The sequence below is a fragment of the Etheostoma cragini genome, chromosome 2 (assembly GCF_013103735.1).
Source record: "Etheostoma cragini isolate CJK2018 chromosome 2, CSU_Ecrag_1.0, whole genome shotgun sequence".
Taxonomy (NCBI): domain Eukaryota; kingdom Metazoa; phylum Chordata; class Actinopteri; order Perciformes; family Percidae; genus Etheostoma; species Etheostoma cragini.
This window is the reverse complement of record NC_048408.1, coordinates 23,596,348-23,615,542: the sequence shown is the minus strand read 5'-3', so window position 1 is coordinate 23,615,542 and position 19,195 is coordinate 23,596,348. Positions and strand designations below refer to the sequence as shown.

The 19,195-nt window shown below is 38.8% G+C and overlaps 1 protein-coding gene across 1 annotated transcript; it reads right to left on the bottom strand.

Moving 5' to 3' along the window:
* Positions 1-2,240: 2,240 nt before the first annotated feature.
* On the bottom strand, positions 2,241-18,283 carry slc2a15b (solute carrier family 2 member 15b). Its single transcript, XM_034861552.1, has 12 exons — positions 18,018-18,283; positions 15,831-15,930; positions 11,868-12,028; positions 11,639-11,763; positions 10,973-11,118; positions 10,660-10,792; positions 10,350-10,537; positions 8,432-8,542; positions 6,999-7,100; positions 5,211-5,286; positions 3,848-3,975; positions 2,241-2,493 (listed from the first exon to the last, which is right to left on the bottom strand). The coding sequence occupies exons 1-12, from the start codon at positions 18,050-18,052 to the stop codon at positions 2,272-2,274; spliced, it is 1,527 nt and encodes a 508-aa protein (XP_034717443.1). The 5' UTR covers positions 18,053-18,283; the 3' UTR covers positions 2,241-2,271.
* Between the last annotated feature and the right edge of the window lie 912 nt (positions 18,284-19,195).

Here is a 19,195-nt window from a genome sequence, read left to right as displayed (position 1 = left end):
GTTGGTTTATTGTTTCTTACAACATTGAAACATTTAAAGATGTTTTCCCCTGTAGGCTGTTGTCTGTTTTGGAGATATTAGCCTCAGTGCAGTCCTCAAAAAATACTTCTTATATGTGTACCACCTGCTAGTAAAGTCACCATTTATAAGAGTTCATTAGTTGTAATTAATGGCTTCATAAATGCTTCATAAATCACTTATTAGCCCTCAAGAGGAACAGCTTTTGGGTTGCTAGGTTAGTATTTATAATCATGCAGCATGACACTTGTTTTGTCTTCTTAGCTCTGGAGTTCATCGGGAAGACCTCTTCAATGAAGGTTTTGACCTCTGACCTTCTACAAAAGAGCTGCAGAGCATTTGGCTGTTATGGAGCTTTATGATCATATCATATTATCTTCCTCAGCAGATGAAATTTGCCCAATTGTCATGGAATTGTAGACGTTGAAATGACCATTTTGTCTGAGCACTTTAAGGACTTCATGTTCATCATGTACTGTAAAATCTACAATTCCATGACAACTGGGCAAACTATATCTGCTGATAAAGATAATGCAAAATGATTAAACGCTCCAGATCAGCCACTTAATGGATGTTGAGAGGTTTTTCCCCAACTGCTTTTTTCCAAGGTCAAGATTGAACTTTGAAACCATTTATGTACTTGTAAACTACATATTAGCCATTTGTTACAACTTATAAACCCATTGTACAGTATGGGTGCCATAATGCTGTCGAGGCTACAGTTTTAGTTTCACTCTTGCCTTTGGTTTCCAGTCTTTCTTCGACTATCTTTTTTTATTATGTCAGTGTTGGGAATCATTTTGATTGGGCTTTTAAGACCTACATTTTATTTGCTTCATGATAGATGTGTATTTCTGCTGTAATTGCAAATATGTTTGTTTTATTCATGGTTGTTTTTGGCGGGATTCAATAATGCCAGATAACAATATTTCTCTTCATTGTAATTTTCTATGCATTGAGGCAAGTTCCAGTTACTTTGCATCACCCCAGCTAATTAAATATGAAGTTACTGTAACATTGGCCCCAAAAGAAACTAAAGTATTGTGATAACACAAAAGGGCCGCTCTGTATTTGATGGCACTGTGGGTTTATTTTATAAATATATATAGATATATAAATCAAATATCACAATATTCTTGAGCAAATACCTTAATTTCGATATTGCGACGGTATTGTATGGCAGACTATTAGGGCTTTAACAAAATGTTATTTACGCAATGAGATTTTTGAGAAATGTTCTCCAGAAATGATTTAATGACTGTGGGTAAAGGTAAATAATAGAACAGCTAGAACAGTCTGGTAAGTTCAGAAAATTGCATCACTTTACAGTAATGTACCCTTTAAAACCAGGTAAAGACAACACTTACCACATTACGATCCAAATCTAAGACAATATATGGTCTCATATTGTGATGTCGATACAACATTGATATATTGCCCGGCCCTAGTTTCCATCATATTTTACACAACGAGGTCTTCCAAAACAGGCCAGCTAAGGGAGGCCAGCTTATTTTTCATGATATATTGATAAAGTACAGCTCTTTAACAAGCTTTATATATATGTGCCTATTTTCTGACAAGACATATGAAATGAACTACAGCACCCACATTATCCAGCTCTCTGAAAATAGACACAAAACACACACTGAACAAAAAGACAAAAACAGTTCTTCGTTAAGACATTCACCTTGAGCTGAACACTGGGAACAAACAGGAACAGGAACTATTGTATTATTCACATTATGTCCCGTGACTTTTTAACCACTGAGTGAAACATGGGAGAAATGGCTTTCATACCTCCTTTAGTTCACTGATTGAAGCACTGCCTCAAAGATGTTATTGCCATGTCACTAAATAAACATAATCAGTTTTTATTGAGCAGCAAAGATAGAACACAACACTATGAACAATTAATTGCTCATGGGATGTGTTCACATCAAGTGAAGCCAATGTGAAGATTAAAACTTTTTGAGAGCACTGTGAGAAACCAACTCAGCCACCGTAAAAATGATTTAAGATGCAAGGAAACAAATTAAAATGTCACTGACGGTTGATTTGAGACGCATGACCGTTAAAACGCATGTGACTTCAGTTCCACATGATGTACAGACGCTGCACTTTGACTGAGGATTAACTATAAGAAGAGGAATTAGTGTGCGTGTAGAAAGTGTGTGGTCTTTGTGGTTTTCGCATGATCTCGTGGCCATGGAAGTCTTTTATTTGCATGTAGGTCCACCTCCTCAATCCTTAATTTTAATTGTGGCGGCCAAGGGTTCCATAGCCATTCATCACAGCCATTTTGAGAAGCCCATTGGAATGCAGCTCTTCCTTGAGGATGTTGTTCTTGGCAGCAAACATCTGGCTGATCTCCATAAAGGTTTTGTTCTTGGTCTCAGGAATAATGAAGATTGTGTAGACAGCCACTCCCAAGCAGATCGTACAGAAGATCAGGTAACAGTAAGGACCTAAAAACATCTGTGGTGGGAGGAAACACAGTTTAACCTTGAATACAACACAATAATTGCATGAACAAAGACAACACATCCTGTTCTTGTGGAGAACTTACACACACATGCAGTTGATTCGGAGCAACATGAACATTTATTTGGAATCGTGTTTCTGGCCTCCTGATTTACTCTCCTTTTCCTATGTTTAGGGAATTTACTCGTCTTCCTTAATGGATAAATGCACATTGACACGACACGCCTGACATCCAGCGCGTCCCAGCAAAGCCTATCCTTCCCCTGTTGCTTTCTCCGTGATTGCTCCGTTTCCATTGGAAATTGCGCTGTATGTCCTTCTTTTCTGCTGGATATCAGTTACCTTACGCTTTCTTTGTGTTGCTCCATTCCGGTGGACTTATAAGGACTATGGTTAACTGCTCCTCAGAGCTCTGCAGGGCAAATCAAGACAGCTAGCAGGACTATCTGTCAAATTCAAGTTTATGTTGAACGACTAAAACGACTTTTGAACAGACTCCTGTTCAACCAATACAAGATCCTTCCCAAGGCTATTTTGCAGCAGCACCAGGGTTCTGGGCAGGGCTAAGTGCCACCTATGAAAATTGTGATAGGTTTAAAGAAATACAAAGGAGCTGTGGCATTGTCCCCTCTATCTTAGAGTAGATGGGCAGTGTAGCCAGACCATACCTCAGCGCTGACACAGCGCTGTGGAAGATAGGTCTTCTAATGCAAAACTAGGTTCACTGACAATATCTGTCTCTCTAGCTAATGCTCCACTATTTTCACCAGCTAGCCGCTAACTTTGTCTATTAATAATGCTGGGGTTGTGTACATATATCATACTGTATATATATATATATATATATATATATATATATATATATATATATATACACACACAGAGTATTTATAACCCTCACTGTTTATTCTACATTCCATTTTTCTATATATTATTCTGTATATTATTCTTTACATTACTATACACTTTGTACATCCTCTTTACTTTGTGTCTGTTCCACTAGACCAACACTGAGGACGATGAGAGACAGCAAGGTCGCTTTTAATTAGTAATTTTATTGGTATTTGGGGAGTTGCGTCTATTCAAACAAAACCAGACGGCCCATAGCGTAATTGCAATGTGTCTGACATTGCGAGTGAAGCCACAACAGATCCTGAATGCAATGTCAGCATGAACTCAATGCCAACTAGACTAAAGAGGCAAAAATATACAAAACATTTGAACAAATGAGGTGCTCTTTTTAAAAATGGACCTGACTTTATTTTTGCCAGTAAACCCATGAGAACAGCAACACATTTCGGTCATTTCAGGATAAAGAGAAAACGGCAGAATTTGAGTTTGCTCTTACCTCTAGGAAAGGAAAGACAAAGCCGATGGTGAAGTTGGACAACCAGTTGAGGCAACCAGCCACAGTGTAGGCAGCCGGTCGGTGTGACTGCTTAAACAGCTCTGCAGTGATCAGGAAAGGCACGCCAGCTACACAGAATCCACAAAAAAACGTTATATTATTTTAAAGGAAACAGTGACAACATGGTTAACTTCACATACGGTTCATCTGTTGGTCTGATCTAACCAGGCATCCTATCATAACACAAATCACATTTAACCACTCAGTGCAGTATGCATCTATTGGGTGTTGTGAAATTAACAATAGCGTCTTCACTCATCAAATTAGTTTATCAATATTCCTACTCAGGACTATTGTTTGGCAATCATTCAAAATAAACAGACCAATGATAAAACAAATGATAAACATTCCTCAAGCCCCATTTGCTATTATATTACAGCGCTTTTCCTGCATGCACTTCATTATGTGCTCATTATTACTCAGTGATCATAGATTGACAAGATGTTTGTCTACCTGGAAAAAGTCCAACTTGGAACCGCAAGAAACAGAATAGCTCAGCTAGGACTTGTGCAAGTCATTAGTTTGATGTGAAGGATCTATGCCATGTTGTCCTAGCTTTAAACACATAATTCTTCATTGTTAGAAGTGAAAGCTAGAAAGGAGAAAATATGCATGAGTAAAAGCTCTAATGATGAGCTTTTTCAAATGATGTCCTCATTATCTGTGCATGATAATTGCATAGAGGAAGGTTTAATATCGGCAAACCAATAACGAGGCCATAATTTGTCAACATCTGCGGTATGTATGGGGGGCCGTCATTGTGCATGCAAGGTTTTGTCTGAAGGAAACTGTATTCATCGCGGCTAGCTTATGAACAATGAGCCATTAAAAGTCTAATTGCAGCAACAGAAATCCCTGTCCGCATGCCAGGGTATAGATTTTGGCCGGCTTGACGAATGACTCTTTGTAAACCAGGATCGTTCTAATTCATCATCCTCGCAGGTCCACTCAACGTGGCTCCCAAAGTTGTAAACTATTACCTCTTAATTCACTTCACTCAACTCATCCAGCGTAGGCTACAAACGGCTGTGGGAATGGATGTAGTGTGGCAGTTAAGATTTCCTAATTTACAAGACTAATGAAATACAATATCTCTTCACAGTCAGAGCAGCAGTAGGGAGGGAGTGGTGCTGCTTTTTTTAAGATTGGGTTCTTGCTATCGTGCAAGCTTCCAGCAGGGAGCAGTGTTATCTTACACACCGACAGACAGCCCGAATCTAGTGCAGTATTTCTGGAATGGAAATGTTCATAATTTTAAAAGAGGTTTCAAGTGAGATGCAGAGAGGGTTCCTGAAGTCTTTACCTGGACCTATGCAGAAGCCGGCAATAATCCCAACAACGCAGCCCACACTGATGTAGCGCATGAAGGACACCTGTGCCTGTGATTGGTCAAACACAAGTCATAAGTCTGAAGTCACAAGTTGTTAACATAAGTAGGCTATGCAATTTTCCCAATTTTTCCTGATTATTTATTTGTATATATAACATATCCGTGACATGCTACTGACATTTACTACATAATTACTTTCTTGTTTGTATTATAAGTAAACCGGTTTCCAAAAACTAGTTTATTGAAGACAACAGAGTTGCTGTTTTTTTTAAACAAATTATCAGGTACATTTTTGTCATTTTAATCTTAAAAAGAATAGGTTCACAATTTTTTAAAACAAAATAGCACAGACATTACTGTAATCATTCTTCCTGTTCATACGGGCTATTAGGCGATCTCTCCCTAATGTGATTTCAATGTAAGTTATGGCGGACAAAAGTGTATTAAGAAGTTTATCTGAAGCCATTATGAGGCTTCATCTGTTTGAGTTAGACAAATTAGGTGGATATCTTCCAAATCTTACAGCCTTTTTAGTTCTCATTCAATGCAGTAAACATTCTCTCTTTTTGTTAAAATGCTTCCTTTGCAGCTAAACAGGGAAACAAAAAAAAGGGGATTTAATTCTAAAATAAATACTTTCATTTTACAAGAAATCCAATCAAATTGTTTAAAGGATAACTGACATTTTTTTTAACCTGGAACCTATTTTCCATTGTTTGGTGTGGAAGTGACTGATAGGAACAACAAACTTTGAAATTGGCACAGCATTAAGCCATGACGCTGTAACCAGCAGCCACAGACCGAGCTGCAATGGAACCTAACGGGGCAAATGTTCAGCTTCAGTTGTCCACTAAAAGGCTTGGATTATTATTGTCTCACAACACTATGGAAACGATCCCTACAGAGATAGACCTTTTTCAAACCTCTTTGTGTTTAACCAGAAACAGCTCTGAGGTTATTAGCGCTAAACCCACTAGACTCCATTTAAAAAAAGCAATGCTTTTAGCGTGTATAGAGCCCAATCTGTTCACATGTAAATTTGTGGACTGTGTGTTGATTTCAAACAAAACTAGAGTTGTGATGGTTGGAAAGTAAAAGGCAACCTAAAATGGGTTTTCATGGTTTTATTTTGTTTCTGTTGACTTTGAATGCTAAAATTACAGTTTATTTTAATTGAGTCTGGTGGCTTTATTGAAAGGAATTTCATGGAAATTTTCCTCTGTTTAAAAAAAGGATCTTACTAATAACAGAAAGGTCGACCTCCTTAGAAATCTTTTCCAAAATGTTGTCAGACACTTAGAATATTAAAATGAGCCTGTCAACGCGAAAACAAGCACTTTTATGAAGGTAAACACAAGCTAGACAATTGCCCCATTAACTTACATTGTAGCTTGTTTTCCGACTTGCCGACTGCAGCGATCTCGCGTAATACTGGACCAATGTCAAAGATTGTTGTTCCCATCAGTCAACATAAGAAAATCCAAGTTGAAAAAATGCAGTAGTTACCCTTTAACTCAGACTCACCTAAGATTTTGATAAACTTTCCTATGTTCAAGGGCACCTACACTTATATGATATTGTTATGGAGAAAACAAACAACAACCATACCTTAGACACAGCTTTTAGTTCATGCAAATGATTATGTAAATTTGGCAATGTCCTTAGCCCTATTTTAAACAATGTACTGTATGCCCTACGCCATAATCTGCAAGGTAATGTTAATATATTCCTATCAGAGCAGGGCATTAGAAGACATTGCACCTGGAAGAGGACGGTCACTGTGATCCCAGCACAGCAGAGACCCATGAAGAGGAAGCCACCAATCATCAGAGGTCTCCTGCCAAGACGCTCGATAGTAAAACACTGCAAAACAGACAAAGACCAAGAACTGTGACACCATCAAGGGATAAAAAACTGTTTACTTTTCATCCTCTGATCATTCTATTTTAGTTCATATCGTATCATCATATCAAGGGCAACTAAAATTTGTCATTTGGCTAAATAAAAGTAAAAGTACAGTTTAGAAGATCAAAAAAACTGACATGTGCTGTGTCACTAATTGTATTTACTTAATGTTCATTTTTATTAGGGATAAGTATCCTGCATAGCATGGACGCTTGGCCTATACTAAAGTACCAATAGACCTTTCTCACAGTTGAGTCATCATAGCAGGAAAAGCCCAGGTGAAACACATTTAGTTAACGACGGCTCAGTTCCACCAAGGGTTCCTGTAAGTTATAACAGTGAGCCCGCATGCATAATACAAGGACCCTGGATGTAGCTCATCTAACTGTAAAAACAATGTACTTTTGCTGCTGTGACGAATCAAAATGTCTTCTGTTTAAAAAGGTTTAAAGACTAATCTATTTTGCAAAATTCTTCCCTAGATGGGACTTTATATAGTACACAACTCACATACAGACCCAAAAAACCCTCATACACACAAACAATAAAAGAAAATACCATAAACTCGTAATGAAAAATACAAGATCCTTTATGACTACATGACCGATAAATAATCCCAGTCATGATATGTAACCCTAAACCTCTTTCTAAAGTTCTGTGGTGGGTAAAGAGTTCAACACAATGACCCCCTAAACAGAGGAAGACATCAGTCCAAATGATAATTGAGATAAAAGATGTACATTTGGAAAACTAATTTTGTTTTTACTTAACATACATTAACAAATGACTCTCGCAATTATGATTAATTAATCTGTCAGCTACTTACTATTCAGTCTATAAAATGTAAAAACAACAAGTTGAACAAGTTATTAGTGCAAAGTGAGTATCAGAAAGATATCAATTTTACAATACAAAACAGAGAAAATCAGCTCCTTGTCACATTATGTTTTGGGTTTTTACTTGATTGTCATTGATAATTACTGAAACAATAAGTCAAAACGATCATTTAAAGTCTGCTGTTTAAGCACTGCACAACAAATAGGACGGCAAAACAATCATGAATTAATAAGTCAACATTTTTTATGATTGATTGATCGATTAACAGTCAAGTCTATAAAAAATGTTTATTTTGTTTTGACAACACACCAAAACCAAAAGACATTACATTTAAGATGATGTAAAATAGAGAAAAACAAGAAATCATGGATGCACTGCTCGATTTGTTGTCATAAAATACTGACATTGTACTGCGCTCTCATTGTGTTTAAAGTGGGATAATGCCTACTCACCCCCAGCATCCCAGAGATGACCTCAATGGCACCAGTTCCCACAGTTGTGTACTGAATATAAGGTTCTGGGATTCCTGCGTCGCTAAAAATGTCATTTGTGTAGAACCAGATCTGAAATTAACAGTGACATTGAGTCTATTAATATGATGAATATGTCAAATCACAAAAAGACCAACACACACACACACACACACACACACACACACACACACGCTTTTTTTAAAGTCAAACTTTGTCTTTTCATTTTATTAATGAGGAGCCAAAAAGTCGCTCTGTTTATTTAGCGTTTCCCATGATTCATCATAGTGATCATTATCCTCACGCCGAACATCACTCATGCATTTGAGATACAGCATTTCATCAGTATAGACTTCTGACAAGTACTCCCCTTGAAATTAATTTGTGTATTCTCATTAATCACACTTTGCTGATGGAACATCCATCATTGATGAGGTGTGGACAAGATCTTGATTGGTGTGGTTAAATGCTGTCTTGTTGATTTAGTAACCATGCATGTACCATTTCATCACTATTGCAGCACAGCGTTCACATGTCTATATCAAAGCAGAAAATATACACAAACACAACTATTTGAAAAACATGTTATGATAGCGTTCTGTTCTGTAGAACAATTATGTTCAAGTGGAAGGACCCACTTCCACCAGTATATGGTCTTTTGGACAAGGAGGTCTTGCATAAACTCTGATTCTTTATTCTCTCCATTGGCTCCCAATACACTTTAGAATTAAGTATAAAATTGTATTGTTTGTTATTAAAGCTCTTAATGGCCTTGCCCCATCTTACATTTTAGACATGCTGATTATTCGTAATTGTGGAAGGACGTTGAGGTCATCTAATCAACTCATGTTGGAAGTGCCCAGGTCAAAATTGAAACACTGGTGTGACCGTGCTTTTTCGGTTTCTGGACCTAAGCTCTGGAATAAGCTGCCCAGTGAGATGCGTATCATTACTGACCTGGGTCTTTTTATATCAAGACTTAAGACGCATCTTTTTAAAGTGGCGTTTGGTACCTAGAAATGTGATGGCACATTTGTATTGATTGTATTGTTTTTACTTTTTAATCTTTTCTTACTTTTCTCATTCATTATTGTAATTTTTGTTAGTGGTGTATTGTTGTTTTAAATCTGTGGTTTTATTTGTTGTGAAGCACTTGGGTTCACTTATTGGTTGTTGTAAAGTGCTATATAAATAAAATACATTTACATTTACATTTTACTTTAGTTGAAAAGGATTTGTAAATAAAAAAAAAAATTGCAAGCACAACAATTTAATTTTACCTATTTATTCTGCCGTTTTCCCATTCTTCATTTACTCATGGTTTAATATATGTTTCATTATGAATATATCTATTTACTGTAATTTGTCTTAATCAATTAAATAAAGTCAAGCATGTTTCCACTTTACAGTAAACTCTCTTGAAATGTCTGATTTTGTGTTTTGTGTCACAGATTTATTACACAAACCGTTTGTCTGCATGTCTCCATGTTTCAAGTGTTTCTGGGATAGTGGGACCCAGTGGGGTGTCCCCCTGCTGGGAAATGGTACTAGCATGGGAGCCAGCATACATAGAGGTTCCATCCACATGGAGCAATGAGTATAAAGATGTGTTTGACTTTGTTTGTGGATGAGTGGACCTTCTCATGTGGGGTAGCACTAACAGAGAGGACCAGTAGATAATGAGGCGTGGTCCTGTTGCCCCCTGCTTAGTCACTCAGTGGCTGCATGTGGGACTGTGATGTATGGACAGGAGGAGGTGCAGATGGGTGGAGCACAGCTGGGAATGTAGCAATATGACTTACTCTCGTGTAATAACTGAACAGTCTTTGAACATCTAAAATGTGAGCACACACACACACACACACAAAGACAGACAGGACACAATGCTTTTTACACTTACCGCATCGATGCCAGATAACTGCATGCCAATGTTGACCACCACAATGGTGATGACCTGCCAGCGAACGGAGCGGTCCATCAGCAGGCCCCAAACAGAGACGGTCTGGATAGAGGACAGAGAGCGCTGTTCCTCTTGCATCTCATCCACCTCCGCCTGGATGTCTCCTTTAGGACGGTACCTCTTCAGGGCTAAAAGGAAAAAAGTTTATCAATCAGATTTTAAAGAAGAGAAAAGAACTGCAGCTTGTTAATATAAATTATGACACAATATGTACTCTGAGAGAAGAAAAAGGAAACGTCCAATTTTTAACCTGCAATGGTGGCGTGAATATTTCCCTTCTCTATCAACAGGTACCGTGGACTTTCTGGAAACCATGGCAACAGCATCAGCTGGATGGTGGTAGGAAACACTACCAAGGAAAGGAGCAAAGGCCAGTGCTCTTCCTGTGTAGTGAGAAGTACTAATGAGCCTAGAATCATTATGTAGTGTTGTCTTAATTTTTCTGTGCAGCTGTTTCATATATCAGCAGAACTTTGTCAACAAACACTTATAAAGGATAAAGTAAACAAACTTGAGACGTTTCCTTCAAAGTGTTGACAGTAGACCTAGCACGATGTTAGTACCTTTCCCAGCAGTTCATGGAGTCCCAGGACCTGAGCGATGAAGACTCCAAGACAAATGTGAATGCTGGGAATGAGGCCTAAGAAGCCTCGCAGGTTCTTAGGGGCGATCTCACCGAGGTACATCGGCACCACACTGAGAGAGATACCTGAGGGGAACAAAGAGAGGGAAAACCATGGATATTATAAATGTTTTATTTTTATAAATATAAGAATGTGTTAATCTACTATTCTACACATTGAAAAACAAAAAAGAAAACACATTTTCTTTTTTAAACTTGATTTTCACAGGCATTTGTTTGTATTTAGTTTTTTTGATGACCAGCTTGATTATACAGTATATCGCATATACTGTTTATATAAACACACACACACACACACACACACACACATACACACACACACACACACACACACACACACACACACACACACACACATCAATACATTATCCAGTCAATGAAAGTATTACTATTTAGTGTTAAAATGGAAAGGATACCAAAATTAATTCCTAAAAAACTAAGTCAAAACATTAGAGGCAATTTCAAAATGAAGGACTGAAATTTTACAAAAGCACATGAAACAGCTTTGCATACTGCAGGTACAAAAAACGTTCAACTTTGACACATTGTTACAAAATTCAGTTATTTAGGAAACAGACGGGCCTACCTGAGTGTACTCCTATGATGAAGCGTCCAATAATGACCATCGCAGGCATCCTGCACATTCTGCTGAAACCCAAAAGAGCTCCCGCTATGAACACCAGCACAGTAGATCTCACCAGCGTCCCTTTCCTGTTTAAGAATGTTGAAAAAAGATGGATCACTGTGTGTCACACACACGCACACACACACACACACAACCACACACACGCACACACACACCCACACACACTAACCTTCCATATTTGGTTACCAGTTTGCCCACTAGCAGGGCCCCCATCATCCCACCGATAGCATAGATGGAAACGGTGAGGGAGTACAAGACGGTGAGTTGGTTCTCATCTGGAGTCCAGTTGTAATCTTCTACCAGCGTCTCATTGTAGAAGTCTTTGATGTACTTGTTGAAGAAAGAAATAAGTTGATTTAACATTGTCCAGCAAGGTAAATGATAAATAAATTCATTATCATATTACATAGACCATGTGGAAATACAAGTTTTTGCCCTCTTTTTCCAAGATGTCTTGTTTTTCCAACAAATCCCATACTTTCAGGATGTTATATATGTCCCTTTACACTCCAATAAACATGGCAATGAAATTTGACATCATCAGCATGTCCCACAGTGCCACGCATCCAACTGCCAACGTTCAAGTCTTGCCATTATCACCGTGTTGGCTGAACGCGGCACTGGTGGATGGGATGAAGAGTTGTTTGAATCAGCGGGAGAGGCGGCCGTATTGACTAGACAGGAAGCTTATTGAGCCCCCACAGTCAAAGTTGTATCAAATTTGACGATAAGGGATCATAAACTGCATGCTTGATAAAATGACAGTGGTTAGTCTTGGGGTGTGACAGAAATTTATAGTAAGGGCCCGCAGTATCAAATCAGATTTCCTTCAGGTTTGTATCTAACAGTGGAGACTCCACTGAGATCAGGCTGTAGTGGAGAGCCCATTACATTAAATCCAATTCATCTCAAGAGACCCAATTCAGTCACTCTCTGTGAGTGAAATGAGACATTCAAAAACTGAAACGAGAGACAGAAAATAAGAGATTAGTTAGTATTGCTGTTGAGCAGTGTTAGTATTGACACTGATCAACATATTAAAAGATCAATTATTTTCATTGTTGAAAAAGTGGTGATGATCATTAGAAGGAATGGGTGTGTTATGGTTTCAGTTTTGTTCATGCTTCTTTTTCTGCATTTGTTGCTTTCTGTTATTCTCCATGTTTCCTCCCTGGTCTTGTGCTGTAGTTTCTGTCTTGTGTTCCCCTGTGAGTGTCTGTATGTTTTGTTGATAGTCTGGTTTTCAGTGCTGTCTTCTCTCTAGTTTTACTACCTGCTTTGTGTTTCCCGCCTTTGTGATTGTCGTCCCCCGCCTCATGTGATTCACCTGTTGTATCGCATACCTCGTGTATTTAACCTGCCTCTGTGCTCCTGTTTTGTACTCCTGTTTTTCCTCTTGCCTTTCGCTGGGACCTTTTGGATATTTGGACTTTGTTTTTTGCTTTCTTTGGATCCCATTCTGTTTTTTTTAAACTAATCCTTGTGATACTCTCTCCTGTCTCTTTGTTTGGGTCCTACCTTGCCGTTACAGAGTGGTCCTGAGGGAGTTCAGGAAGAGGAGTCGTTTAAGTCTGGCAATTTTGTTTTAGTAGTTTTAACTGCTTTCTAGAGAAGTCCACAACCTGATTGGTCAGTTGTTTCTTCATGGAGCTCTAACTGTGACAGTAACCTGTGGTACGCAAAATACAATTTGGCATTGAAACTACTATTGAAAGCATTGGCACTGAATAATCAACTGGAGAAAAAAAATCAACTATATTGATATTTTTATGCACCTAGGTGTTTTTCAGTTTCAATCTTCACACATCATCTTGATTTGTTTTTTCTTTAAATTGTTTTTTTTAGGCTTGCAAGATTTTTACTATGTCACTGTTTTCAGTTTTAACTTTCTGTCAATGTTTTGGCGCAGAGGAGTGTGATTTACTAGTTTGCATACATTGAGTGACGGCGCGCCCCTCCACCTGTAAAGGCCCTTAAGTCCGTCATCCTTGCAGATGCCTGGAATAACCTTATATGGCCGTAGCGTTATATCTGCGATGCTTTGACAAGTTCACGTACAGCCACCAAACACCAAGTCTCTTTACTTCTGCAGTTGGTTTGTTACTTTATCCAATATAAGCAGGCAGGTTCAACGTTAACTTTTAATGGACGTTGTGCTGTGTTGGCAGATGTTAGCGCAAACACAAGCTAACGTTAATGTTGGCTAATAGCTCATGTCAGCTAACATTGGCTAAATTATAGCTAACAACGCTAGCTAATTTCTCCCGCTGGGATCAATCTAAATCTTTCCTAGTATTTTCATCTTCTGTCTTCTGAAGGACTTTGAGACCAGTGTTATTGCTGCTGCACAAGGCCTCATAAGCGTGCTAACGCAAAATCGGCCCCCAGTACAGCTTCAACACAACATTAGCTACATCAGGCCAGAAGAGGTCTTGCTGAACTGGATAGAAATTGCAGACTCGCGGCTTCAACAGATAACGGTAATCAAATTTGCCTTTCTAATATTGTGGAACTTTATGGTATGTAAATAGAGGCCGCATTGGCTGCTCCAGGCTATTCAGATGTTAGCTAGCTAGTTGTATAACGTTGGCACAGTTCCATACATTGCTGTTACGGGGGTCACTTAAAAAAAAACTAGTAACTTATTAACATATGTCAAATTTAATTAAGAACAGATGATTGTACGCTACACCTGCCGCACTGTCAATGGAGATGCACCGAATCCTCAGAACTGCATGTGCTGTGTATGACCACATAATAGGCCAGAACTCAGTGTAGGAAAATGTTAATGAGCTGGGAGAAAGTGACAGTGTTTTCCCACATGACTTTACTGCAAAGGTACTGGTATTTCTGTTGAGTGATTTTGGGTTGACTGACTGGTTTTCAGGCAAATCATACACTCATTAACATGCATAACACATTCATTGACTTGTCTTAAACAAACTGCCTTAGAACACAACAGCTAACATTATAAACATGTATCTCAGTAAGAATATTAACTGAGTGTTAATTATGCAAAAACTATCAATATCTGCTGTGATTTGTGTATTTATGCCTGTAATATAAAATATATATACAGATTCTTTAAAATAGTGCAGCTAGTTTTGTAAGGTGGAGTGCTTGTGGCGTGATGTGTGGATGGCAATAAAAAGTGTGTATTACTAACTACTTAAGTCTTGAAGAGGATTGCCTGCTAGATCCCTCCAACAGTCTGCATTTATTTTGTGCTCACTATGTATTTGTACCCCTCCATAGTTTGTCTCATAAATTGTAATTTCCCCACTGGGGATCAATAAACGGTTTATTACTATTAGTGGGCCAAGAAACTCCAGTTCTAAGCCATGCCTTGGTCAAGGGCTTTGGCAGTAGAATTGACCTAACGTTTGTTTTATGTATAATATAGTTTTCTCTCAGTCTGTCAAGGTGAGGGACCTCTTCCCCAACCCTGCTTGGCTGAATTCCAACTCTTCCGCAGCAGAAGGTGTGGTGGTACAGCCTTTATTAACCAAATATACATTTACAGTATGCTGAACGACTTAATATTTCAAACTTTAGGCTTCCCTGGAGGGGTTTGTAACGAAGAAAAGCGTTTTTTTGCTTTTCCTTTTGGAAGAGAAGCCAGGAAAGGAACTGCATGGGAGATTAACATTCTGAAATACAAGTCACCATTGAATAAGTCCAACATCAATATATGCTTTTATTTTTATTTCTTTATGTATATTCCTACTCTGATATTTCTACTATTTGTGCAACTGTAACACAGAGTTTTCCTTGGGGATCAATAAAGTATTCTGATTCCGATTCTATGGGGTTGGAAGAATGGGATGTCGGAGAAGAGGGTTTATTGTTTTCAAAACAAATGCACGTTGGACCAGTGGGCTGTAGGACTAAAGGGAAATGTTTCAGATTATTGAGAGGTGGAAGCAATGGCGCGTCGGAGAAATGACAAGGCACCGTTGACACAACATTATCTGAGGTGTTGCTAAGTGAGCTTACGGACAAACGACTGCTCTAATTCACATTAAACTGAACCCAAGAAATTAGCCCAGTTACCCTAGAATAGGTGACTGTGTGCCGGGTACAGAGCCTCGCAAACTACCGGTCGTGTTGCTGATATGGTGGTGATACAAACCTGTGAAGGAGAGTTGACGACTGCCAAGTTGAAGCCATAGAGCATGGAGCTACCAAACGAGGCCAGGAAAGCCACCGCCAGCAGAGACTTTGTAAGATGCGGAAGAGAAGATGACGAGATGTAACAAGTCAGATACCAACAGAGTGAGATCACAGAAATTAATTAACACAACTTAGCTTTAAGCATTTGTCTTTGAAAGAACGTTTTACATGGCTGTGACCTGGCCAGTGGAGTGGGGTTGGTCGTTATGGTCGCAGTGGACATGACACATGCCTTTGGTGTGGAAGATCCGGGTTCAATTCCCACTGCTATACATCAACCAACGTGTCCCTGAGCAAGACCCTTAACCCATAGTTGCTCAAGAGGCGTGTGGCCTCTGAAAGTTTTCGCAATTGTAAGTAACTTTGGATAAAAGTGTCAGCTAAATGACTTTACATGTAATGTAATGGATTTCCCCAAATAAAATGCACTTTTAGTTTCTTCCGCGGTGCATACACATGGTACAAGCCTTTTGAGGCCGCGCACATGCCCCCCATGCCCCCGTAACACAGTTGCTGGTAACCAAGGAGACGCGGAGGATTAAAGAAACATGGACTCTTCAGGAGAGGTAATTATCTTTAGTTTCTTCACTTCAGTCACCGATACAATCACCCGAACATATTCATACTGAGAAATACAGAGAGAGTTATGTGGAGCTGATAGTCTTAATGGGCTTTGCATTAACACATTTGGCAACAGCTTGAATGTAACGGACGTTCAAAAAGTTCCTTTTTTTTAGTCATGGCACCCTAAAATAACTAAACTAAACTAAATTGTCTGAATAAAAAAATGTATGCACTACATTAAAGCTAAACTAAATATACATGTTCTATTCTGGACTTGTCGGCGGCCTGCAAAGAGATTAGCTCACTCTGAATGCATATTTCGCAGCATTCTTATAAGTGTGGCTATATACTGCATATGAGTCTGGGATCTTTGGACTTCACAGCAAAGCTGAAGAGGCACCATGCAGCATGTGATAGAATCAGAATAGGTGAAACAAACTGGCAGCTTAACACAAGCCATATCCAACTAGCCTGCTCACTGGTACCATAAACACATTAGCCTTTGGAAAGGCACTTTGATTAGATGAACAAAACACCAGTTTGTAGAAAACACAGACTTTATGAAGCGGCAAAAGCTCCATTTCTCAGGTAGCTCTGCTCTTGTAGCAATTTGATGAAAGATGACAACTAAAGCTTGTAGAAAGGATTAAATCATCAGCTGGGTACTTCTGTTGACCACGCTGAAGTCACATGAGCCTCACACTGCATTTGAAAAGGATGGGGGCAGTCTACTCTATTTTGATTAGGAACGACCTGCAGCTACCCTCTTGGCCGCCGTCCTGCATTCCAGCACACAGATCTTAGCTGACCTCTACGGTGCAGGGTCAGTGGGAGAATAACGTGTTTATAGTATACTGGTAGCTGCAACACACAACAACACCCATCAACAACTCTGTGATGTTTTCCCCATTTGTGTATTAAAAAAACTCAACTATTCTTATACATCAGCGAACCAAAGGAATACACTAACGTGAAAATGTAGGACATTAGTGTCAGTACAAGGAGCAGATAGAGGAGGCTCTGACTCTGCTCTGACTGAACAAAAACAGCATAGATGCCTTAAACAAACCTAATTTAGCTGGTTAATAGCCTGATGGACAGAGTCAGACAACTACACGTGAAAATAGCTCACACGAGACAATGCTGCCCAGTCTGCCTTCAATTTAGGGTGATTATCTGTCGGATGTGCAGCTCTTCATTTGTTGCATCAGTTTGGTCAAAGCTCTTTTAAAAGCCATTTTGTCTTAAGATCAGATGCTTTTGTCTTTTTTACAATTTTTTGGGTTTGATTTTTAATTGATTTAAGTCCAATTAAATACTGTTGTATGTGTGTATCTGGCTTACATTATAGTGAAATCAAAATCCAAGGCAGTACTTACAGTATAGGCCTATACAAATAATGAAAATAATATACATGAATAGCCTATATATACATATGTATATATGAATCTATATATACATATAGCCTAAGTATTGATTGACAGTGTTGAAGACATTGAAACTGATGTGAGTAAAATAATGTATGGTAGTTGATCTACATGTCAATCATCACTATGATCAAAATCCTAAACGAGCACTCACCTTCTCATCGTTTTTAATAAGTAGTTGCTCCGCCATTTAACTCATGAAAAACGACTCCCCTTGTATGCTCTGCTCGTTTGAGATGAGAGACAGCAGCTCATCCGCACAACTTTTCAAACTCTTCCCATTTGGAGTTTTCAGCCACGCTCGCGAGGCAGAGAGGAGGCGTGTCGTGTTGATGGGCGGAACTAACAAGCCTGTCAAACTCCTATGTCCAATCATCGGAGCGCATCGCAGAGCAGGCCCGTCCAAGCCTTGAGTCGTTTTCACCGGTCGATCAGCGATCACATGAACCGAATGGTTTCATCCTGCGTTCCAGAGTGCCCACAGTTGTTATAGCCCATGAATAACTGTATCCAGAGGATTAAGGATAAGGATTAGGGGCTTTGTTTTAGACCCAGAAGCACCTTCACCCAATCTATACACTTAGAGCACCTTTTCAGTGGTGATTTATGACCATACTGTGTGACATTAATACAATTAAGTGCTAAATTGAAATGATTGATGAAGATCACAATTATTAATTTCGATATCAAACCTGATGTGGTTCTTATGGCATGATTTCCTTTTACTAGCACAGTGAGAATGTTTTCTGTGCCTAATTTAAATAAAATAAAATACTGTAATTTTTTGTTGTGCAGGTTTTATTAGATCAACCATGATTTTCTTGGATTGGTTGTCTTTTGTCTTGTAACATACTGCAAATTTGACTTCTTCAACACATTAAATATTACTAAAATGAAACAATCTCAGCAGAGAAAAGCATTTAATCAATTTTTGTTTGTTACATTGAATCATTAGAGGTATAATTCCAATTAAATATTGTCCCATCATTTCCATAATCTTGTGCATGATTCATCATGAAAGAGTCACCCGGTTGAATGGCAAAAAGACATCGCAGATCCCGACATCGTACTGGCTAGCGAGTGTAGGCTGGCAGAGTCAGCAGGAGGTTAATCTCCCTTTGTCAGACCTTCCTCCACAGAGCTGTAAAAGAGGGTCTGGCGAGTCCACACAGCATTCTGGGATGGGTGAAAAACGTGTTCTGGTTAAGCGGCATTTCTTTAAACCAATCACAAGGTGTTAAGAGCCGGACAGAGTCACGGTGCCGCTGCAAAATATCCTCGGGAAGGAACTTGTTTTGGGGGAACATGTGTACGTTAAAAGTTGTTTTAGTCG

Excerpts from the sequence above, each read along its gene's own strand:
- slc2a15b (XM_034861552.1), bottom strand. The coding sequence starts at position 18,052 with ATGGCGGAGCAACTACTTATTAAAAACGATGAGAA. Across the intron at positions 10,793-10,972 it reads TCCATGAACTGCTGGGAAAG|GAAGAGCACTGGCCTTTGCT; the intron begins GTACTAACATCG and ends CTCACTACACAG. Across the intron at positions 3,976-5,210 it reads CGGCTTCTGCATAGGTCCAG|CTGGCGTGCCTTTCCTGATC; the intron begins GTAAAGACTTCA and ends GATTCTGTGTAG.